Source organism: Mus caroli, chromosome 10, assembly GCF_900094665.2.
Source record: "Mus caroli chromosome 10, CAROLI_EIJ_v1.1, whole genome shotgun sequence".
NCBI lineage: Eukaryota > Metazoa > Chordata > Mammalia > Rodentia > Muridae > Mus > Mus caroli.
The window spans coordinates 13,785,400-13,809,967 of record NC_034579.1 but is presented as its reverse complement, the minus strand read 5'-3'; the positions used below and the strand labels follow the sequence as shown (position 1 = coordinate 13,809,967).

The 24,568-nt window shown below is 40.9% G+C and overlaps 1 protein-coding gene and 1 pseudogene across 1 annotated transcript in view; both read right to left on the bottom strand.

Annotated features, from left to right (window-relative positions):
• Txlnb (taxilin beta) overlaps nucleotides 1-24,568 on the bottom strand; it is a 42,490-nt gene that overhangs the window by 5,723 nt on the left and 12,199 nt on the right. Inside the window, exons 4-7 of the mRNA XM_021174748.2 lie at nucleotides 22,984-23,154; nucleotides 10,478-10,672; nucleotides 7,983-8,102; nucleotides 4,992-5,066 (exon numbers count right to left, since the gene is read on the bottom strand). Of these exons, the coding sequence (XP_021030407.1) occupies nucleotides 4,992-5,066; nucleotides 7,983-8,102; nucleotides 10,478-10,672; nucleotides 22,984-23,154 (561 nt within the window). The remainder of the gene's footprint in view (nucleotides 1-4,991; nucleotides 5,067-7,982; nucleotides 8,103-10,477; nucleotides 10,673-22,983; nucleotides 23,155-24,568) is intronic.
• Nucleotides 19,841-21,153, bottom strand: LOC115032151 (annotated as a pseudogene).

Below are 24,568 nucleotides of genomic sequence, written 5' to 3'. Positions count from 1 at the left end.
GGGTAGGGAAGTGGGGGGCGCTATGGGGGACTTTTGGGATAGCATTGGAAACGTAATTGAGGAAAATATGTAATAAAAATATTAAAATAAATAAATAAATAAATAAAAAAAAGTTAAAAAAAAAAAGAAACGCAATGACCACTTGACTATGAGATAATTAATACAGATTACTAAGTCAGAACCTTACTTGCCTTGGATTTTCTCTGTAATCAATGTTTACAACCTAAGCTAATGAATAGCTGTAATCTTAAATTATGCCTCTGACCCAAAAGTAATGCATGTGTGTTTGTACACGTATTATGACACACATTTGCTGAAAACAGCAAACAGAGCTCAAAGGCAATCTTATAAATATCTCCTATAAATGTTGAAAGGGGAATTTGGATATTGCTTGATAGCATTTGCTAGTTTGTCATCTGTTGGGGTCAGTTGGAGTCAGTGACTCAATCCCTTGTAAGACTCTGCTAAGGATTTCCTTAAAGTCCTCTATTCCTTCCCCATGGAATGCTTTCCGTGCAGTTCGATAAAGACAATGCCAAGCTCTTTATTAGAGACAGACACAGACACCCTGGCAGATTAGTAAGACCAACTTCATATTCAGGCTCACAATAGACAAAGCATGACAGGAGACATAGGGCGAGTGCAGTGGAGAACTCAAATCTGAGCTTATTGGGCTGGGGTGATAGTTCAGAGGCTAAAGGCTTAGCATCCCAACCAAACCGTCCAATCTGGCCTCACTCTTGGTTCAAAATAGCAAGGGGAATTGCTTTGATTTCTTTCCTCCATGTGACACTAGTCCAACATTATTATTAACTCCGAATTTATTATTCATGTGTCCAAACCAATGTACTTAGAGACAGTAGTAAAACAAATATTTTAAATATATGTATCATGTTCTCTCTCTCTCTCTCTCTCTCTCTCTCTCTCTCTCTCTCTCTCTCTCTCTCTCTCTGTGTGTGTATGGTGCATGTGGAAGTCAGAATAAAGACTCTGAGGAGTTGTTCCTCTCCTAATCTGTGTGGAAAGGGTGCTATCGATCAAAATCAGGTTGGCACACTTGTGCCAAGAATTGGGTATTGTTTTATCATCTCCTTTATTTTTACTAGATTATTCCCATTGACCATTTTTGTTTTGCTATGTTTAAAAGTAAGATGTGGTAAAATACACATGAAGTTAACCTCCCCCCCCATTCGAAGTACAGTACTACCATCCCACATTATTGTACAATCTCTAGAATGCTTTCATGTAGCAAAATAGAAACGCTGTGCTCATTAAACAACTCCACGTGCATCAAACAGCTTCTCAGGTCCTCCCTCCCTCAAGTGGTCGGGTTTTAATACTCCTTTTTTCTTCCTGTTAGACATAGACAGTACAATTTGTGTGGCTTATCCCTTGCTTAGGTAACCATCACCAACATTATCTTATTCTAACTGAAATTCTGTACTTCTCATTTTATTAGTATGTATTTATACTATAGAGTTGGCCTCTGATTAGCATTCTGACTCTGTGCATGTTTGATTCGACAGGGGCTAGTCCCTCTTTCATTGTGGGACTGCAGAAAACATAGAAAGACTATCCAGAAGTCATGCACAGTAGTTTTCCTGCCAGGGACAGAAATGGAAACAAACCACTGCATGGTTAAAAGTAAAAAACTGCTGTCATCTATCACCTTGAAATGGGTCTAAACGCTCACTTTTTGTTTTTGCTTCTAGTTGCTTGTATTTGGAGGTTCATGCATGTCATGTGGGTGTGTGGTGGGCAGAGTATAGCTTTCTATAGTTGTAAGTCAGTTCTTTCTACCATATGGGATCCGGGGAATCACCAAGCTTGGCAGCAAGTGCCTGTACTCACTGAGCCATATCAAGTGGGTCCTCATACATTGGGTCCCAACTGACCACTAAGTCCAGATTGGAATAGGAGGCAGAAGGAACTGTGTCTAGAAATTGTCTTAATAAGACTGTGGGACTTGATGTGGAGGTAAGGCCTGTTCCTAAAGTCCTTTCAGAGGGCTCCCCTTCATCAAAAGATAAGAAGGTGATATCTGAGTCTAGAGACTATGATTATACTTTTAAGACAATTTACACCCTGAGTAGTGTTTTGTGTCTGTGCTGTCAGATACTGCTGACATTCCATGTTTGCCACTGTCCTCATTCTTCCTGATCTTGTGGCAATCGGTTAGTCATGACAGTTGTATCTCAACTGATTATCTATGACAGCTGCTCTACTGCCCTGCCTCAGTTTATAGAACTGAAAGCCAAACCCTGCTTTCCTAGTGAGAAACACATTCCCAAGTCCCTATGTTCTATGTTTAAAAGTGACTTCAGCATAGGACAGCAGTCTCAACCTGTTGGTTGTGACCCCTTTGGGGAATCACATATCAGATATCTACATTATAATTCATAACACTAAAATAATTACAGGTATGAAATAGCAATGAGATACTTTCACAGCTGGAGGTCATCACAACATAAAGAACTGTATTAAAAGTTCTCAATATTAGGAAGGCTGAGAACCACTGTTCTAGGAAAATATGCAGACTGCCCATGGCATTTTTCTTACTCTAATCTTAGAAATTAGTATCGAGGCCTTAACTTCCTGCTGTTCCTACTCCTTTAAGGGCAATTAGAAACAAAGGAAGGATGTGAGTAAAATTCCGTTTTCAAATTTATGTAAGTTGGACAGGGTCGCACCTCTCAGTGTGAAGAGCTGGCACTCTGATCTTAATACCTGAAATACCTGAACTCATTCCAGGATCAGGGGGTGAGCAGAGAAGCAGGAGTACCCTGTAAATACTTCTGGAATTGAAATGGGCAGAGGTGAGAAACTGGATCACATTTGTTCGTTTTTATTTTCTTCACTTTTAAGCTCCTAGATCCTTGGTTCTATGAGATGGTTCAGTCTGTAAAATGCTTGCTATGCCAACATGAGGATCTGACTTTAGATCCAGTGCACCCATGTTCAAAAAGTGAGGCGTAGCAATGTGCTTCTGTGATCCAAGCACCAGATGAACGGGAAACAGGAGGATCCTGGGTGGGGCTTGCTGGTCAGCTAGTCTGGTTGAGTTACTGAGCTCTGGATTTATTTGGAAACAGGTCTCAAACTATAAGTGGGCGGTGAGTGAGAAAGATACTTTTGGCCTCCAAATGCACATGAGCAAATGTGTACACTTACACACACATGGACATGGAAGAGCGACATAGACACACTCTGGACTCCAGTGGAGGCTGCGTAAATCATTCTCTAGGCTAGAATCTAATATTAACCTACTCTTTTCAACGTCATTATCTTCACTTAGCTAAGTGATAAATGAAGTAGACAATTCGAATAATGCCTAGTGCCAAGTAGTGCCCTTTGCTTCTCTCAGGCTTTGTGTTGTTAGTGAGCAGACAGCCCAGAAGCTCCAGTTTGTTTTTCTGGGCTTTCTCTATTCCTAGACAGTAGAATCACAACTCTTTCCTACTGTGCACAGGATAGCTGCTGTGGACCATGGCTTGCTGCTTCTGACACCATGATATGATGCTTTCTGAAGCTGACTCAAAAGTTGGCCCTGAGTTTGCACCTCTGAACTCTGTGACTCTGTGAAAATCCAGAAACATTACGTTTCAGACCTCTATCTAATTAGTTTGAAAACTTGTTTGAATGTTCTCAAAGAATAGATTATATCTGGGAACACAATTTTCCATTGCAGTCTCTGTACACATTGCATAAATATGCTTTAGAACAGTTAATCTGTGACAAGTTCACCTGTATGTATGCTTGCTTGCTATAATTTCTTATTTTAAGTTTATTCGTTTTTTGTATAGAGTAGAGTTCATTCAAAGCATGGGAAGGGGAGTTGAGGAAGTAGAGACAGAGAAAGGGAGAGAGAGAGAGAGAGAGAGAGAGAGAGAGAGAGAGAGAGAGAGAGAGAGAGAGAGAGAGAGAGAGAGAGAGAGAGAGAGAGAGAGAGAGAGAGAGAGAGAGAGAGAGAAGAGGAGTAGAGGCTGGCCATGAGGGAGGGGGAGGGGAATGAGAGAGAGGGGATAAGAAGCAAAAGGACAGAGCAAGAGCAAGAGATCAGGAGCTTAAGTTTATTCTTGATGTATTTTACAGTATTTAAAAAGTATTTACTGCACTTATTCATTCAATAAGTATGTACCTCTTTTTTTTTTTTACAGTAAATAAGATTTTATAGTCAGCACATAAACACTTATAGAGTGTTAATGCTGCCTGATGTGGACAGCTTCTGACGTCCTTGCTTTCTATGAGTTTCCTCTGTGAACTCACCATCTCTTTAGGGCTTGGGCATTCCTCCCAACAGTGGGGCCAAAGTCCCTCTGTGGCCGATGACAGAGAATGTTTCCCTGGAGGGCCAGAGCCCGATGTCAATAGGGAAGATAAATAGGCCTGGCTTCTGCATACAGCCAGTTGTGGCAGGAGACTATATTTTTGAGCCTGAAACGTGAACTCTAGTAGTCTGATAAAAACAAAGTCAGTGACACATGAAGCCAAATCAGAAGGACTCCTGACTTCCCCACCACTCCCAGCCGTTCATCACTGACTATGTCAGTCTTGATCAATATCTGGGTCTCCATTTTTCTCATTTTCTTTATATTATAGATAGTATCAAAATGTGAGGACTGTTTAGGATGGACAGTTATAAATGGTGCTTCTGAGCAATTTTACATTTCCTCTCGCCTTAGCTGGGCAGTGGACCAGGTGACAGAGAAGAAATAGGTTAGAGAAGTGGGAAGCTGGAAATCGCGTGCTGTTCCCAACCACTTTAAAGACATTGTCTGTCTGTGGACCTCTTGGCTACGTCATGCCGGTTCACATCATTTCTTTTGCATAGACACAATATTCTCTTAAATGTAATCAGTGTGAAGTTGTTTCCTTCTCAGGCCCCATCCCTTGTCACCTGTGAAGCTTTGTGCAGAGAATCTTGGGTCCCAGACCCTTGGTTACAGAAGGAGGCTACCCCAACCCTCCATGTGTTGGCCTCTTCACTTCACCTGAGCCTGCAGCACAGTCTCCTGCTCCTTCAGCACTTTGGCCTGAAGTTTCCACTCTGCCGCCTGGTTCAGCAACTGTGAGAAGATAGGATGCATAGGAAGAAAGTTTAGTTGTGTTTAAGTTGCCCTTTGCTTACCATATACATATAACCCAACTTTCTTCTTATGCCCCTCTCCCTTAAGTATTTTTTTTAGGGGAGGGACTTTTGCAAAGTACAAGTTGACAAAGTTAAAGAAAACAATTAACATATCTGATCCCCAAGGAAACTAGTGGCTTTAATAAAAAATTTTAAGTATTCAAATCAAGTATGAATCACACAAAATCTTACCTCTTACCAATCCCACTGGTTAGAAGCTTCCCAAACAATCCTCTTTACCATCAACCTTAGGCTGGACATCTCCAGACTTCCCCACCTGGGCATGGCTGCCTGCAACTGGTCCATTCTATTAGCACCTAGTGATTCTCCATTACAGAGCACACGATGCCTTAAGAAATACACGTTCCTTCTTTTAATCCCTGGTTCCTGACACAGTACTTCAAACATGCGTCTGACTTTCCTCGGGGGATCACTAAAGGGAAGATCCCCTTTGGACAATATAATCTAGGGTGTATAGAGCGTGAGTTGAAATCTATGCTTTTCTAATACCTGAGAGGGTTGGCTGTCAGTGACCCATGCAGCACATTTGAGAAATGGAGATATTTGATGAGTTGCTCTGAACTCTGCCCTCTGGTGCCAAGAGACCTCATTCCCACTGCCACAAAGAATGTAGCCACTGCAGTTAGACACGGCTGAGCTGGGAGCCAACTTAAGATGGATGAATACCTGTTAATCAGTATTGATGCACAGCTATAGTCTTTGGTTTAGGTTTGCAACTTCTGGTCAGAGCTCAGAAGGTTGTTTTGTTCTGTTTTGTTTTTTAAATAAAAACCATGCCTACAGTGTGCCAAGAGAAAGGATGCCAGTTGTTGATTTCCAGATGATTATGCAGTAACCCAGAGACAGGAGTAACGTTTACACTACTGGTCCTAGGAGAGGCCCAGGCACAGCACTGTGGAGTACCAGACCTGTAGGCCCGCTGGCCATCTGAGGGTGTGGTGGAGGGCTGCTGGTATCTGCTTTTGGAGCTGACAGATCTGGCCTGTTGGATGTCTTTGGTTATTCTGTTTGCATGGAGAAACCTCCAGTTTGGACTTGATATCTCATCCATACAGAAGTGACATGTCATTGCTGCAAGCTGGGAATGGGGTGCAGTGGGAGCAGAAGTCAGGGGAAATAGGTTTTAAGAACTAGCCATTAGGGCTTGTTGACCAAATTCACTTCTTTTCTGTCTTATTTGAAAAGTGGGGTTATTTTGCAGTTTTCTATGGTAACAAAGTAAGTGATTCTCGTGTAATTTCAGCCAAACAAAAAGCTTCTGGTCAAATGTCAATATGACACTTGAGTGAATGGCATAACAGCTATCTGCCTTACAGATCTCTCAATCTTAATATATATGTAGGCATGTATGGTATATATGTATGTATGTATGTATTCACACACACACACACACACACACACTCACACACAGAGAGAGAGAGAGAGAGAGAGAGAAAATCCCCTCTCCTCCTTTCTCCATCTCTCTCTCTTCCTCTTACAACCAGTACACACTTCACCCTGCGGACTCACACCTCTGAATTGATGCAGTGTCACAAAGAGCTTAGGCTTAGAGAAAGATGCATGCCATTCTCTTTGAATTGACACATGCCAGAATCTTGACGGAATGTTCCCGTTTCTGTCTCTCCTTCTTAGCTGTCATCTCCCTAACCCAAGTCATCATCACATCTCCTGTGCGTTGTTCTGGGAACCCCCTGTCTTCTTTTTTTTCTATTCCATTTTCCATCCAGAGCCCACTAATCTTTCACATCTGGGAAGCCAATCGCATTATCTCCTCTTCTAAATGACTTTATCCCATTATATTTGGAAAAAAATTCAACTTTCTCTCTAAGTCCTACAGAGCTGCAGTTGGATGCTGCTTACCCCCACATCCTGAACATTTCTCCACTTGCTTCGCCTGCTGAGGATTTGTCTGTTGCTGTGTATTGTGATGCTAAATACTGGCCCTGGTTGCCTCAGCAATGAGAATCCTATCACACACCAAGTGATGCTGTGTGACCTTACCCATTAATTTAACTGTTGGTTGAATAAAGATGCCTACAGCCTAGAGCTGGGCAGAAGGGAGGTAGGTGGGATTTCAGTTTCCAGATTTGGGGTCTGAGGAGGATAAGGAGGAGAGAAGAAGGTGAAAAGAGGAGAAGACACCATGGGTTAGGTGAATCAGGAAAATGTGGCCATGAGGGCTGGCCAATTGGAGTTAAGAGTGAACATGGCAAAACATGGCAAGTCATAACTCGGAGTTATTGACAGGGAAGTAGATGCTAGTAGCATAGAGGGCAGCTATCTGCCCAGCTCCAGTGCTTTAAAGGCTCATCATAAATATAAAGGTCTTGTGTCTTTTATCTGGGAACTGAATCATCCAAGGCAGGGTAGAAACCCCAGATTAAATATTTTCACATCTACCTGATCACTCAGTCGATGTAAGTCCCTCATCAAGTGCCATCTCAGGTCCTCCTTGTTTGCCTGATAACTTACTATTTTCTAAATAACCCTCCTGCTTTGCTCACTACTGAGCATCTCTTTCCACACAGTCTCTAATCTGCCTGGTAGGAGGTGGCTCTTCTCTGTCTTATTCACAGCTATAATCTAGCACCTAAAATGCTCTCAGCAGATAATAGGCACTTGAAAAACACTTGTTGAGTATGTTGAATGACTATTTTGTGTGAATAATGGTACAGGCCCAGTATTTCCTACTGGGCTAACCCATTTACTTCTCCGTAGATGCGCGGGCTTTTAGATGAGTCAAGTGATCTTCTGCCACTGTCAGACAGCTTTCCTAGAGAGCCTCTGAGGAAGAGATACATTGCATATGCACACTGACTAAAAGGATAAATACATATTCCTTCTCCCGTCTGTGCCGCTCCTCTGCCTCCTGCATCAGTTCTTGAGCCTCTTCAAGTTTCGCATCCACCAGCTTCTGCTGCAGTTCTCGATGTTTGAATATTTTGTCCAGATGCTAAGGAAAAAGAACACATAAGAGCCAGGCCTGTGATCAGTGCATAGAAATGCAAAAATAGGAAACAATTCACATGAATACACATTTCCTAGTTTTTAAGTTTCTAAGAAATAGACACTCTGGCCTCAGTGAAGGCCATAAATCGATGAGAGTCCCCAACTTTCCACTATCCAGAGATAGCTTCAAATGGTGGAGATGCCAGAGGTCAGCCACATTAATGCCTAGAGGTTACAAACATGATTTTTCTCAATTTGGAAGCCAGTTAATATGATGCTATTCATTATGCTAAACCTCTCAGACAATGTTCCACTGTACTCTGGCTTGGTATTATAGCCCTTTTCATAATTGTAGGACTACTTTTAACAATAAGACGACTATAATTTATCATAGAGAATTTTCATCAGAGTACCAGCACATGATCCCTAGATGTGTGCGACTGAGGTTCAGACCCTGAATGCTCTGATACTGCCCAAATGTTAAATACTTGGCTTCCAGCTTGACACTATTGGGATGTGGTAGAAAATTGAAGAGGTGGGGTTTGCTAGGAGATCTTCTGGTCTTCGGCAGTTAGTGCCCACCCCCACCCCCATTCCCAGTTCCCAGGAAGTGAGCATCTCAGTCCAGCCACACCTTTCTTACCCTGTTTATGTGTTGCTTTGACATAGGTTCCAAAATCATGGAGCCACTTGCTTATGGTCTGAGACCTTCAAATCTGTGAGCCAAGACTACCTTTTCTTTCAATAAGCTGAGTCTCTGTCAGTAGTTCTTACAGGAGAGGAAAGCTGACCAACATGTAGAGGCGACATGGCCCAGCCTCTTCTGTGAACTGGCAGTCATTCATTGTCCTCACACCTTGACCTCTGGACTACCTCTGTTTGAAGGATGGCTGAGTGGTTAAGAGGTCTCATCAGAAATAGGACACATGGAATGTTGTGTTGGGGTTTAAACAGAACCTGTGCTGGGAGTGTGAAACTTGTTATATCATTAATGTAAAATATTGAAAATGAAAATCTTTGTGACTGTAAATGATGTCCTGTCTAGGCCACTGCTTTCTTACATAAAACACAGCAAAGAGAGTGAGTGCTATGGCTAATGTTAATCATTATTAATATTCTAGGCCATTCTGAGCTCTTTCTGAGGAGAGCAGATATTTTTCCCATCAGCTTTTCCTTTCTTCTTCACTCTTACTTCTACCCTGGATGGATTCAACCCTTCTCACAAGAGAAGATGGTAGCTAGGTGGTATGGCTTGCTGTGAGGAGTTTCCTGATTTACCTAACTCCTATGACCATGTGCTGCAGACTCAAAGATTGTTTTCTTGATAAAATCATGGCACATTACCAACCCAGCCACTTGTTATATCATTAATGTAAAATATTGAAAATGAAAATCTTTGTGACTGTAAATGATGTCCTCTCTAGGCCACTGCTTTCTTACATAAAACACAGCAAAGAGAGTGAGTGCTATGGCTAATGTTAATCATTTGGTGAGATCCAGAGCCACTGGGGAGAAACCTCTGGGCTTGCCTCTGAGGGACTGTCTGCATTAGGTTAGCTTCTGGGCTTGCCTGTGAGGGGATCATCTAGCTTGATCAGGTTAATTGAGGTGGGGAGGCCCACCTTAACTGTGAGTGACGCCACTTCATGGTTGGGACTCTGGACTGAATAAAGATGAGAAATTAGGCTGGGTACGAGAATCCTTTATTCTGTTGTCTGTCTGTGGACCAGTGTAACCAACTGTCTACCTGCACTTGTTCCCATTCCTTCCTCTCCTCCGGCCATACTTGCCGCTCCACGATGGAATAATCCCCCAAAACTATAAGCCAGAATCTACCTTTCCTCCATCAGGTTGCTTTTTAGTAGATATCTGGTCACAACAACACATAAAGTGGCTTACATAGATCGTGTTCTCTGCTTCACAGTAAAGTTGAAACAAGTGACTTATACTGTGTGCAAAGTAGACTACCTAATGCATTGCTTGACACAAGTTAGGCACTAGATAAATGATATTATAATTATTACATTATTAATGCTACTATCAGCTTGTTAGTTGAGATGACATGGCGAGCCTAATGAAGAGAGTGGAGTTCTCGCTTGTCTACATGGGAAGGATTTTTAAAGAACCCAAGGACCATGCAGGACTACTGTGCCCACAGCCCAACACTTTGTTTCCTGCGTTTACTTCAGTGTGATGTGAGCTCAGCCAGGTGTTGTGTAGGACTGTCTATTTTTATTTTGGTTAGTAAAAGAAATCCAATCATAACAATTAACGGTTGAGAGGGCTGACCATGAATTTCTTCTTAACCAATCCCCTCACTTTCAGAAGGCAGCTCTGGGCCTGCGTAGAGTTCTGCGAGCTGTTTGATGTGGTTCTCACCTCCTCTCTGAGCTCGTACTGGTCAATGATGCTTTTCAGTTTTTCTGCAAGCTCTGTGTTCTCCTGGCAGAGCTTCATATTGCGTTCACTCTGTTGTTCGATCTGAGTCTGGATATCTGTCAGGGTAGTTTGAAAGTGACTTGTAATCTCTTTCCTCTTCTCTTCTTCCTCGCGCGCCCGTTGAAGGGTTTCTTCCTGTGGATAACAGCAAGACATTTTGTGTGGGTTTAGAGGTACCCATAGTTTAGAGAACCCAGGATTAGGTCACCGAAAGCAGCAGTGTACAGAGTAAGCAGGGTGCTTCTTGTCGGTTCTCTACAGCTGAAGTTGTCAGATCCCCAAATAAAGGTCTGAGCAGGGATTCAGCGGTGAATGCAGTCTCTCCCGGCAGCTGCTGGGCTCAGGGGTGAGCAGCCTTCCTTTCAAACTGAAGAGACCCCCGCTGAGTGAATGACCTGCAGTGACTTTTGGGAGTTACAACAGTCACGTTGAGACTTTGATCTCTTAGTTGTGAGGGGGAAAAATGGCCACTGGGATTTACTGACAGATGGGAAGCGGATCATGAGTTGTTTTTGTGTTTAGGGGCGCGGCAGGGGGGTGGTAGTGGTATGCAGCAGAGACAAATAAATGTAATGTTATTCTATAAAACCATGGAATACTAACCACAGAGTTGTATCACCCAGATTTTTATAAGTGAGATCATAGTATAAAGTCCTTTTTTTTAGGTTTTATTTTTATTTATGTTTATGTCTCTGTGTGAATGAATATATGTAGAATTGTGTGGGTACCCAGAGAAGCCAGAAGAAAACATCAGATCCCTTGAAAAGGGAGTTACAGGTGATTGTGAACTACTTCACGTGGATGCTGGGAACTGAACTTGGGCCCTCTGCAAGAGCAGCAAGTGGTTCTCTCTAAGAAAGATATATTATCAGGAAGCTATTCAAACATAGAAAAAGAAATCTTTCCAAATACACTGGATATTTCATTCCTGGACAGAACAATCATTTTCTGTTATAAATAAAATATTTGCAATATAAATTTTGAATTAGAAGGTAGTAAGGTTGAAATCTCCTTAAGTCTCAAAAGAAACAGGGAGACACTTACCAGCCTCTCCACCTCCACTACCATTTCTTACCATCAAGGAACTGAAAGTTTTACATTTCTTCTGTTCTCCTTCTCTGACAACAAAACTCCACATTCATCACTAGCCACTAATACTGTGCCCACATCCCTCTATCTACATCGGGAATTATCTGTGTTATAGCTGTTCTTTTTATTCTTTTAGAATAAAGGGTTTGCACTCCCTATGTTATCCCAAATGTAGACGCATTTACATGGTGACAGATGATACACACTTTCAGATTCCATTCAGTCCTGGTTAGTTGTTAATGGGAACGTGCTCTTCATTATTGGCAAGTGGAATTACACCACATTTAGTTGCATACCAACTTCATATTATGGAACAGGACTTAGAAAGAGAGAATTATCTTAGCAGAACTAATTGTGCAAGTCTTTATTAGGATAGAATAATGTGATCAAAACAAGAACTGATCTGAAAAATATATGCTCTGGAAGTATTTTAATTTATCACTCATTTCTAGTTTTCCTATATAATTTTAACACATTGCCTAAATTGTTGGCCATCAGAATTATATTTGCATCATATTGTAACTTCTTAGAGATAGACTGCTTTAATCTAAAGATTATTTCAGATAACATTTATCTTCATATACCAATACTTATTACATATATCACTAAAAATGATCACAAGTATTAGCTAAAGAGTAACCAGATATATCTGTGATAGTGATTGTCATCTCATTGCTCCTGGTATACTTAGAAGTCCCCAAATTATGAACCATATGACTATAGCCTATGATCTTAATTTAATTTTTATTTATAAATATTCCATATCTGAATGAAAAAGTTATACTGTGCCTCTGAGAAAGTCTGATATTTTCCAGATCTGAGCATACGCTATTAAATATATGTCAAACCACTCAGTTCCGGCTTATTAAATGGCAGCTTGAGTTCTTTGGTATACTGTCCCCCTTTTGTAAAAGGAACAGTACAAGGTCTTGTGAGGAAGCCCAAACTATCTTGAATTTGTGATCCTCCTGCCTCATCCTCCCAAATACCAATGTTCTATGTTGTTTTTTCAGCTAGACAAAAAGAAGTCTTGCAAAATGTTTTTTCAGTTGAGTTCATTGATAAAGAATGTGCCATCTCTTGGACAACGTCTGAGACAACTTTAAAAATTAATCAAGTGTATTGTGCAAAGTGAAAATTACTAATACAAACAAGACTGAGAGGGCAAAGCTGAAAACAAGTTTGCAGGCATCATCTGCATGCCATGCCTGGTACAGAATCCATAGGTACTCGAAATGCTTATGTAATTATTAATGCATTATTAACTCGTGTACAGATACACAACTAGCTTGGACTAGATGATTTCTATAGTTCTTTGCACTTTAAGTTTCTGTGACATTCTAATAACAAATCTACCCATTTCTTTATCAAAGTCATGTACCTTAAGCTACTACCCACATTGTATTAGAAATTTCTTTTTCGATACGATTTCAGGCTCAAATTTATTCCTTCATGTATCTGTAGGAGTCCCTGAGACAAATATATGCCTCAAACCTTCACTGGCCTTTATCTAAATTATTAAGGTTTGTATTTCTGTTTAACACACTAAAGAAAAAAAATTATAAGGAATGAAAAAGTTAGAATGTATGGTGGTGGAGGGACCTGATTATGCAGTATCTTTGTATGTTATGCTCAGGCTATGCCTACTAGCATAGACATAGGAGGTCATTGAGTGTTGTCTTCTACATGTAACATCCATAGACTCTGGGAGCCAATTGGCACTTGGTGTGATACATAAGTTTCTCACCTTTCCCCCTTTTAAATAGATCTCAGCGTGTAGGAAGACTTGGGAATAGCAAGTCTTAAATTTCCCTAGAAAATCTTCTGACTTTCAGAGAAGAACAAGAGTGTGAAAATTTGGGAAACTGTATAACCACTGAAAGATGAGAGAGAGGTTTCAAGAGAAGTCAGACAGGGAGAAAATCCTTAACTGTGGGGAAACCGCTCCAATCTCTGCGTGACACTGATCTACTCTCGCAGTCCAGCTAAGGAAAAAGAAATTCAATGGACATTTAAATTTTTTGAATTCAAAACAACATTTATAGTTTGAAGCTAACCATATGAGTTGAATTTTAAAACCAGTCAGTATTTTTAGAAGGGTAGAGCTATGGTTTAGATGTGTAGTGTAGACTCCAAAGCTTGTGTGTTGAAGGTTAGATCCCTTAGATGATTGGTTTTTTGAGAGATGATTCTACCATGATGTGCTAATTTCATCAATGGATTAATCCACTGATGGCTTCATATCGGAACCCCTTGTTCAGAAGTGGAGTTTGTGTGGAGGAAGACAGCTCACAGTGTATGCTTTTGAAGTCTCTTTCTTGTCTCCTGAGCCTCTTTCTGGGCCTTTCTGCTTCCGTGACACCTTAAGGTGAACAACTTTCTCTACTGTGTGCTCCCATCAACTCTGTTCTTCTTCACCATGGCCGAGAAATAAGAATCAAGTAACCATGGACTGGAGTCCCCAGAGATAGGAGCCAAATTAATCTTTTTTGTCCTTTAAGTTGCTTTCTGTAACATATTTTATTACAGCATGGGAAGGTCAACTAACATAAAAATAGGATCCAGAGCCTCTACACTGTCACAACATCCAGGATATAATTGTCAATGAAAACCCAACAGAAATGGCACATTATTAAAAGAAAGTCAGTAAATAAATAGTTTTACAAGGGTCTAAATGCAAAACCAGCAGGGACGAGTCATAAAAGAGGCATTATAATTCTGCTCAGTGACGTGAAGGAAGATGATGTCCCAACAAACTAAAACCAGGATGTCTTAGGGAAGAGAAACAATTCATTAAATAAGTGGGAATCCTGGAATTTAAAACTGTGTAAATAGAAATTTTAAAAAATCACTCGGATTTTTAAAAAGCATGAAGAGGCTACAAAATTTCCTGGTCAGAAGACTGAGGAAAAGCATGCGGAGAGCTAAGTGACAGTGTCACAAGGCCAATACACACTCAGCTAGAATCTGAAGAGAGATGAAGGCGGAGAGCATGAATTAGTGAATATATTTGAAAAAAAAAAAAAACCTCTTGAAAAAATTCCAAGTTTGCTGAAAAACATACAAATACAGAAAGCTCAGCAAATACCAACTAGGATAAATGTTAAACAAACAAACCTTGAGGGACTGGAAAGAAGGCTCAGTGGTTGAGAGGACTGGCTCCCTTGCAGAGTTCCTCGGTTTGCTTCCCAGCACCCATAGGGCAGTTCATAACTATCTGGAATTCCAGCTTCAGGCATCCATCACCCTTTTCTAACCTTCATGGCTACCACACATATGTGGCATGCTTAAATGTGTACAGGCAAAACACTTATACACATGTCTTAAAAATTAAAAATAAAGAAGACCATTATTAGATACAAAGGTACAAAAAATAAGAAATCACTAGAAATATCTTGGAAATAGTTATAGAAAAATGACATGACATGTGAGGGGGAGTGACAGCTCAAGTTATGGCTGCTCTCACCATAATGGAGGCCAGAATAAAATGGAAGAAGATCCTATCAGTGGACAACTTGGACAACCAATAATTACAGTTCTTAATAGGAACTGCAAATGAATAAATAAGCAAGAGACATCTTAAAGATAAAGGACAACCAGAGAACTGACTGGCAGCAAAACGGGAGCCCAACAGACCCTAACGGGGAGATCTTTAGGTTGAGAGGAAATCATGTCAGACACTGAAGCTTTAGACCAGGTAAGAAAAGCACCAGGAATTTCTAAAATCTGAGCAGAGAGAAAACCAGAATTTTTCTTTTCATTTCTTCAAGGAATACAGGTGACGGTAAAGACAAAAACACAATCTTGTCATCTAATGGGCATCACAAATGCCTAGGATTGTATACATAGAAAATTCTAACTTAAGGACAGGAGAAATAAAGGAGTTTATTTAGCTACAGTGTTTCCACAATGTGGTGTGCTATAATGTTACCTCTAATAGACTAAGAACAGTTAGGAATGTTGATTGCAACCACAGATTAACCACTGTAAGTAATGTTGTGAGATATAATTTGAAAATCCAAGAGATAAGTTAAAAATATAATTTAAGGAATCTTTGAGTTGGGAGTCAGGAAAATAATAAAAGGAACAGAGAGAGAGAAAGAAAGAGAGAGAGAGAGAGAGAGAGAGAGAGAGAGAGAGAGCACGCAGTGGAAAGTGTGCTGTAAACAAGTAAACATTGTGTCTAATATTTAATGCAGTCATATCAATCATTGCCTTATGTGTTAATGCATTGGCAAACCAGTTAAAGGCAGATACTCTATATATGAAAGGAACCAATCTGTAGTTTTATCCTGTCTTGGTGAGTTATATTTTGTAGTCTCAGGTAGAAAATGAGCAGATGAAAAGAGACAGACAAAGTTAAAAAAAAATTAAGAGGCCATGTTGATGTCATATAATATAAATTTCAAGATAAATATTATCAGATGTTCATAATGATAAAATCATCAGCTTTTTAAAAAGACAGAAGGTGAATCTGAATAAATCCGACATCAGTGCTTCAAGAAGCAAAGCTTGATGTATTTGAAAGAAGTAGTCTGTTCTATAGTTAATACTGGGCTTGTACTGGTGGCTCCAAAGCTAATTGTTGCCTATGGAATACTGTATGAACAACTCCTGAACAGCGTTTGTTCCAAGCACACACTGGTTCTTCATCAAGAGCTTATATCTATGGTTAGCTAGACAAATTGAACATTCCCCAGCTGTCTTAGTCAGGGTTTCTATTCCTGCACAAACATCATGACCAAGAAGCAAGTTGGGGAGGAAAGGGTTTATTGGGCTTACACTTCCATACTGCTGTTCATCACCAAGGAAGTCAGGACTGGAACTCAAGCAGGTCACGGAGCAGGAGCTGATGTGGAGGCCATGGAGGGATGTTCTTTACTGGCTTGCTTCACCTGGCTTGCTCAGCCTGCTCTCTTATAGAACCCAAGACTACCAGCCCAGAGATGATCCCACCCACAAGAGGCCTTTCCCCCTTGATCACTAATTGAGAAAATGCCTTACAGCTGTATCTCCTGGAGGCATTTCCTCAACTGAAGCTCCTTTCTCTGTGATAACTCCAGCTGTGTCAAGTTGNCACAAAACTAGCCAATACACCCAGCCCATGGGCAAATAGTCAAAGATAAATTAGAATTTTGGGTTTGAATTATTCTGACATGTCAAATATTCATGGCTATAAAGTGACTGAGTAGAATCCTTGAGTTTCCTTGTCCATAAGGATAGGAACTCTTATGAGGTCATTTGTCAGCACAAATGACATAGCGTGCTCAGTCCTAAGGAGTCAAAGCCACACTCCTCTCCCTTTCAGTCTTTCCAGTGACACATTCCCACCCATCACTTCTTCACTGTAGGACACTGTAGAAAGACAGGAGTCTTTTGTAAACTCAGAACACTAACTCTTGAGTTAAAGATGGAGCACTTGTCTCCAGGTCTTCATCTAACCAGGATTTCTGGTGGTTCTACTACACTCAATGCAAAAATCCCAGATTCCCTTCCTCTTCAGCTTGCAATGTGAGAGTCATAGTTCAGCACACTGGCTTCCCATTTCCCAAACATCCTTGTAGGAATACTGTCTGATTCCTTTCTGTATTTCTGAAGCTTTGGGGTCTACCACTTGAAAGAAGACTGGGTGCTATGCACACTCCAGTGACGTTTGCTTGACAAGCCAAGAAGCCTGGAAGCACTCATGAGGCAAAGAGTTTCAGAGAAACTCACCTCCTGGAACCTTGGCGTACTCATACCTATCCCCGAGTTAGTCTGGTGTATGGATCCACGTGCTCTCTTTTAGTATTATTTTATTATAAGTGCCTTTAAAGATCAAATTCTGACATAGCTAAGCCTTCACCAGTGTTCCAACATCCCAGAAAATCCTTGAAGCGACAAACTTGGAATTCAGTAGGAATTCAGTAAGAAGGTTACCTATTCAGTAACATTCAAATTTACTTCTAGTAGAGAGGGTGAAACTAATTAGGCATTACAAAGAATGGAGCCAGAATAGCTCAGGGCTGGTCTGCAGAGTGTTTACTTGAGACAATAGCCAGTCTTACCCAGACAAGGGAATTCACAATGGCCTAGCAAATAGGTGGGTTTACCATGTAAGAGTTAGGGAATCCCCCTGAGATAGGTTTCTTCACTAGGCCCAAAGAAACAGCATAATCAGGCATTTACTAAGAACCCCTGGTGGTGGGCTTAACAATAGACTAGCATTACGCTTGGCTCCCTTCTTAGTGGCAGCGGCTTGGTCCCTGCCTTCTTTTGATGTAGACATTCCTTATGTATTGTGTCACTGTAACTCAGCGGATGTATCTCACCTGGTTTCTTGTTATTCTTCTGTATAAAAAGTTCGATCCTCAACTTGACAAATTACATTCAGATTCTACACAATCTCCTGTGTTGCGTCTGTCTGTCATTCATTTGCTGACTCCTTGTCCACCTGTAACCAGAAACCCGTTCTACGCAGACAAGGGACCAAAAAGGGTCTGCGGCAACTGGGGATGCAAATAACAGACTTATTCAACGAGTCCTGCATCTTACTTTTGAATGGAGCTGGTAATCAGATTAAATAAACTGCTGAGGACCTATGCCGCAATTAATGAAATCCATGTAGACATAAAGAAGTGATCAGTTGCCTTCCAGTTTCCATCTGCACCCCAGAGCTGACTATGTGCCACAGCTCTCCATGCCCAAATCCCACCGAGAGAGTCTGGTCTCCAGTGCTGACACACCTGAGAGCACAGGTGAGATCACCACTTCTACTAAAATACCTGACCCAAGAGGGACCTGCTCAGAGCCATAAGGACACAGGAACCAAGAAACAGCCAGGGACAGGATTCTTCTGGTTTCCTTCTGTGACCATTAGTGAGCCTGTGCCACAGCTCTCCATACCCAAATTCCTCCCAGAGAGAACTGGTCTCCCAGGAGTACCGACACACAGGCTTGCAGGAGGGACAGCAAGTCAGGGACAGCAAGACCAGCTAACACCACAGATAACCAGATGGCGAGAGGCAAGGGCAAGAACATAAGCAACAGAAACCAAGGCTACTTGGCATCACCAGTATCCAGTTCTCCCACCACAGCAAGCCCAGGATACTCCAACACACCGGAAAGGCAAGACTCTGATTTAAAATCACATCTCATTATGATGATAGAGGACTTTAAGAAGGACTTAAATAACTCCCTTAAAGAAATACAGGAGAACATAGGTAAACAGCTAGAAGTCCTTAAGAGGAAACACAAAAATCCCTTAAAGAATTACAGGAAAATACAAGCAAACAGGTGAAGGAATTGAACAAAACCATCCAGGATCTAAAAATTCAAATAGAAACAATAAAGAAATCACAAAGGGAGACAACCCTGGAGTTAAAAAAACTAGAGAAGACATCATGAGTCATAGATGCAATCATCACCAACAGAATGCAAGAGATAGAAGAGAGAATCTCAGGCACAGAAGATAATATAGAAAACATTGACACAAAAGTCAAAGAAAATGCAAAAGGCAAAAAGCTGCCAACCCAAAACATCCAGGAAATCCAGGACACAATGAGAAGACCAAACCTAAAGAAAATATGTATAGAAGAAAGAGAAGATTCCCAATTTAGAGAGCCAGTAAATATCTTCAACAAAATTATAGAAGTAAACTTCCCTAACCTAAAGAAAGAAATGCCCATGAACATACAAGATGCCTACAGAACTCCAAATAGATTGGACCAGAAAAGAAATTCCTACCATCACATAATAATCAAAACATCAAATGCACAAAACAAAGAAAGAATCTTAAAAGCAGTAAGGGAAAAAGGTCAAGTAACATATAAAAGCAGACCTTTCAGAATGACACCAGACTTCTCACTAGAGACTGTGAAAGCCAGAAGATCCTGGGTAGATGTTATACAGACCCTAGGAGAACACAAATGCAGCCCAGGTTTCTATACCCAGCAAAACTCTCAATTACCATAGATGGAGAAAACAAAATATTCCATAAAAAAACCAAATTTACACAATATCTTTCCACATATCCAGCCCTACAAAAGATAATAGATGGAAAACTCCAATACAAGGAGGGAAGCTACACCCTAGAAAAGGCAAGAAAGTGATCTTCTTTCAACAAACTCAAAAGAAGATAGCCACATAAACATAAAAATAACACCACTAGGAAGCAACAATCACTATTCCTTAATATCTCTTAATATCAGTAGACTCAATTCCCCAACAAAAAGACATAAATTAACAGACTGGATGCATAAACGAGACCCAGCATTTGTTGCATACAGGAAATGCACCTCAGTGACAAAGACAGACACTACCTCAGAGTAAAGGCTGGAAAACAATTTTCTTTTTTTTTTTTCCTTTGTAGTTATTTTAAAGTTACAGTACTTAAAAACTCTGCAGCAATAAATAGCTTGGATGTTTCCAGTTCTGCCTCCAAGCATGAGCAGGATGAAGTAGCAAGTGGGAGCCATGTCCCGCTCAGCCTGCCCATCAGAACTCATCGATTTTCCTCTGTAAGTACTTTAACATGGAGTCCATGCCCTGGGCAGAGCCCCAGATCTTCAGCACTTCAAGTACATTCTCTCTCATTGGCCTGCTCTAGCTCCATCTTCATATTGCAGCGCACCAGGGTTTTGGATTCTTCCAGGACACCTGGGTTACATGAAGCCAGCTCCTTGATTCAAACCATGACTTCCTATGTGAAGGTTCCTGGCCAAAACATCTGGGAGACCAGACCCTTGCCACAGGCCTCCTGTGCCGTCAACTTCCACCCACTGAACAGCATTTCATTCGCAGAAGCTCCTCCCATAGTCTTGAGAAACATAACGGTAGAGCAGCCATCTGGACTCTGTCCGAAGGTGGTATAGGATATTTGAAACTAAGCCTTTTCGTTGGCCCAAACCACATCACAAAGAGGCAACATGGATGCTCCTAGTCCAATTGCTGGGCCATTAACAGCTACAATAATAGGCTTCTTAAACTGAATGAAAGTATTCACAAAGTTTCTGATAGCGTCTGCCATTTTAGTGCTTTCTCTCTTTCGGTCATCTGTGAGGCTCCGAATAAAATAAATAAAGTCCAGAACACAGCAGAAGACGCTGCCCACGGCGCTGAGCAGAACCAGCTTGCTGCTGTCGGCTTCAGCTGTGCTCAGGGTGCCCTGCACTTCTTTCATCACCTCTGGGTTTAGTGAGTTATTCTCTGATGATTTTGTGGATAACAAGACATGGGTGAAGCCATCTTGCTTCCTGACGACAATATCTCTGTATCTGTAGGTACTCTCTGTCTGCCTCAAACTGAAATGCAACCGCTTGTCAAAAGGTTGGTCTCTTCTGTCGTCAATAAATTTCCTTTTTCCGACTGTCACTCCTGTTATGGATGTCTGTATGGTGACTGTTCTGTTGGCTGCTAGCGCATCCATGAATGGAGATGTACCTGCAGTTTGAGTCTTGCACTGGCCACATGTGTCCTCCTGGCAAATCCCGTGGCAAACACTCTGAAAACAATTTTCCAAGCAAATGGTCCCAAGAAAGAAGCTGGAATAGCCATTCTAATACTGGATAAAATCAACTTTCAACCAAAAGTTATCAAAAAGGATAAGGAAGGACACTTCATACACATCAAAGGAAAAAATCTTCCAAGAAGTACTCTCAATTCTGAATATCTATGCTCCAAATGCAAAGGCACCCACATTCATAAAAGAAACTTTACTAAAACTCAAAGCACACATTGTACCTCACACAATAATAGTGGGAGACTTCAACACCCCACTCTCAGCAATGGATCATGGAAACAGAAACTAAACAGAGACAGTGAAACTAACAGAAGTTATGAACCAAATGGATCTGACAGATATTTATAGAACATGTCTCCCTAAAGCAAAAGAATACACCTTCTTCTCAGCACCTCATGGTACCCTTTCCAAAACTGACCATATAATTGGTCACAAAACAGGCCTCAACAGATACAAGAAGATTGATATACTCCCATGCATCCTATCAGGTCACCAAGGACTAAGGCTGGTCTTCAATAACAACAAAAACATCAGAAAATCCACATACACATGGAAGCTGAACAACACTCTAGGCAATGATAACTTGGTCAAGGAAGAAATAAAGACATAAATTAAAGACTTTTTTGAATTCAATGAAAATGAAGGCACATCATTCCCAAACATATGGGACACAAAGAAAGCAGTGTTAAAAGGAAAACTCATAGCTCTGAATGCCTCCAAAAAGAAACTGGAGAGAGCATACACTAGCAGCTTGACAGTACAACTGAGAGGGGGAAGAGGACCTGGATAGACATGGGGGAGGGAATGGACATGATCAAAGTATATGCAAACTTTAAAATTGTGTTAGGTGTAATGAAATATATTATATATATATAAAAGAAGAGATCAAGCCAGGCAGTGGTGGTGTACACCTTTAATCCCAGCACTCGGGAGGCAGAGGCAGGTGGATTTCTGAGTTTGAGGCCAGCCTGGTCTACAAAGTGAGTTCCAGAGAAACCCTGTCTCGAAAAACCAAAAATACATACATACATACATACATACATACATACATACATACATAGAAAAGAGAACAGATCAGTCTATTATTTTTAGGTTGAATAATTAAGTCTTGAAGTGCTCTTTTGTGGTTTTTATTTAAGTAGCTTCTTTTCTCAGACAACTATTGGTACTTTGATTCTCTACCTCCCTTTATCATGTCAATTATCTAATTGTAGAATTATCTTGTAGCTACATGTGTGTCATGTAGACTTCATTATAAATATAAAATGTTGAAGTTTTACAAAAATCATTAAGAGAAAACTAAGGTATAGGGAGATGGTCCAGAGGCTAAGACAGTTGACTGCTCTTCTAGAGGATCTGGGTTCGATTCCCAGCACCCACATGGCAGAGCACAACCATCTGTAAAGCTAGTTCCTATGACTTCTTCTGGCTTCCTTGGGCACGAAGCACACATGAAATGCGCAGACATTCATGCTGGTCATACACTCAAACACATAAAGTAAAAAATAAAAATAATTAGATACTTAACTTAGGGATATCGAAAACAATCAATTCATTAAAACCAAAACAAAAAACTCAACCTAGCAAGAGAGACACCTCACTCTGGGTCTGCACTGTTGTCATTGTATATGCTCCTTGCATGAGACAGCTCATTTAGCTTTCCCCTTCTGAGCATAGTCAGAAGATGGGCAACCATTCATGGAGGTAAAATAATTTGATCACAAGTGAGGGTGTGGCAGAACTAGTATTTGACTTCACTGCTTTCTGGTTGTAAGCTGTGAGACTGTGTCAGATAGCAGGGATTGTGTCTATGTAGCTCGCTAAGAAACGCGTGTTTCCAAGCCGGGGTGCCACATACCTTCAGCGTCTTGTTGTGCCTCTGTAGCTCCCGACACAGACTCTCGAGTTTGCTTCGAGCAAGGATGGCTCTGTTGTGCTCACTCTGCAACTGGTCCTTCTCTCTCTGAGTCTGTGCCTGCTGTTTCAGTAGGAGCTTCAGCTTCTTTTGCTCAGTGCGATGTTCATCCAGCTAGATGTGGGGGTACAAGCAGCAAGGAATTTGGCAGGGATATCTTTGCAACTTACAGAAAAGATTCACATAGCCACAGGTCTGGAAATGTGTAATAGGCATAAAGGATTTTATCTGAATTTTCTTTCTTTTTCTTCTTCATTAAATTAAAAAAATAAAAGCACAATTAATGTCAATGGCTACATTATAACTGTATTTGTGATTCCTTCTAAGTATATAGAAGTTGCGGAAAATTCTGGAAAATATTTTTCTAAGGCCATTTCTGAATGTAGTCAGGAAGTATCCTTACTTATTAATGAACATATCCTTATTTATTGATGAACACAATGCCAGATAATATTACAGGCTTCAGGCTTCATAAACATGAGTGAACTTGAGTGGTGGGTAGATTTATAGTATTGGAGTTGACAGTTCATTCCATATTTCAGACACTTTCTGTGTTAATATCCTAATCGATGAGCAAGGAACTAGACTTTTATGTACAAGTAACTAATTAAATTTTTTCATGAATTTTCTTCCCTGAAATGGAAAGGTAATTGGTCTTTGGGTGGGTCGGTTTCTGAGGTCTTAGTTTGTTATAGGTGATAAGACAAATGCCAACTGTAATAAGACTTGTACTGTCTTGACTGTTTGTCTAGCACGGTAAGTAGGCACAGGGAATTTCCAGGGACCAGGGGAAGTAGCCCTGGCTCTTGGAGTAATCTCCCTCAGACCGGAGAGGCAATTCTTCGCCAGGCAAGGTAGCAGTGTAAATGGCACCAGGTGGCAGTCAAGAATACTTCCTCCTTCCTGCCAAGTACAGCGAATGGTGCTAGAAAATGATCAGTAATGGCCTTGGTGTGTAGTAGTTCAGTTGAAGGGATGCCGGACAGACAGTACAGAAAACATTGAAAGAAGATTATTGTACACAGGTGTACAAATCAGAGTGATGTGACTTGCACATGAAAATGTGGTTCAGATTTGGGGAAAAAATATCCCTGAGCTCCAACTTACGTTATGCTAGTTTAAATTGCTAATAGACAATGTTAAACTGCTTTGTAATTTTCTACTCTTACTTTAGCAAGCCACATGGCCCATAAAACTGGAAAGCAAACATTTATCCTGCTTGATCTAGTAACCCTATTTCTAGAACTTTTTTCTTAAAAATCATAAAGAAGAAGGGGCAAATCTAACAAATGATGGCGTTCACAACAGCCTTAGCTTCTGAAGCAGGAGGATGGCTATCTCTTGAATCAGCACAATGCTGGGGCTGTATTCAAATGCTAAGTTCTCTACTCCTAGATCTGCTTGCTCCAAGACAAGGGAATTCTCCTGTATACCAGCTTTTGTTGGGCAGACCTTGCTCCCCAAGTTAATTAGTCAAAAAAGGCCAAAGCCTGTGGTTGGGCAGTATAGAGAGATAGGTGGGACTTCC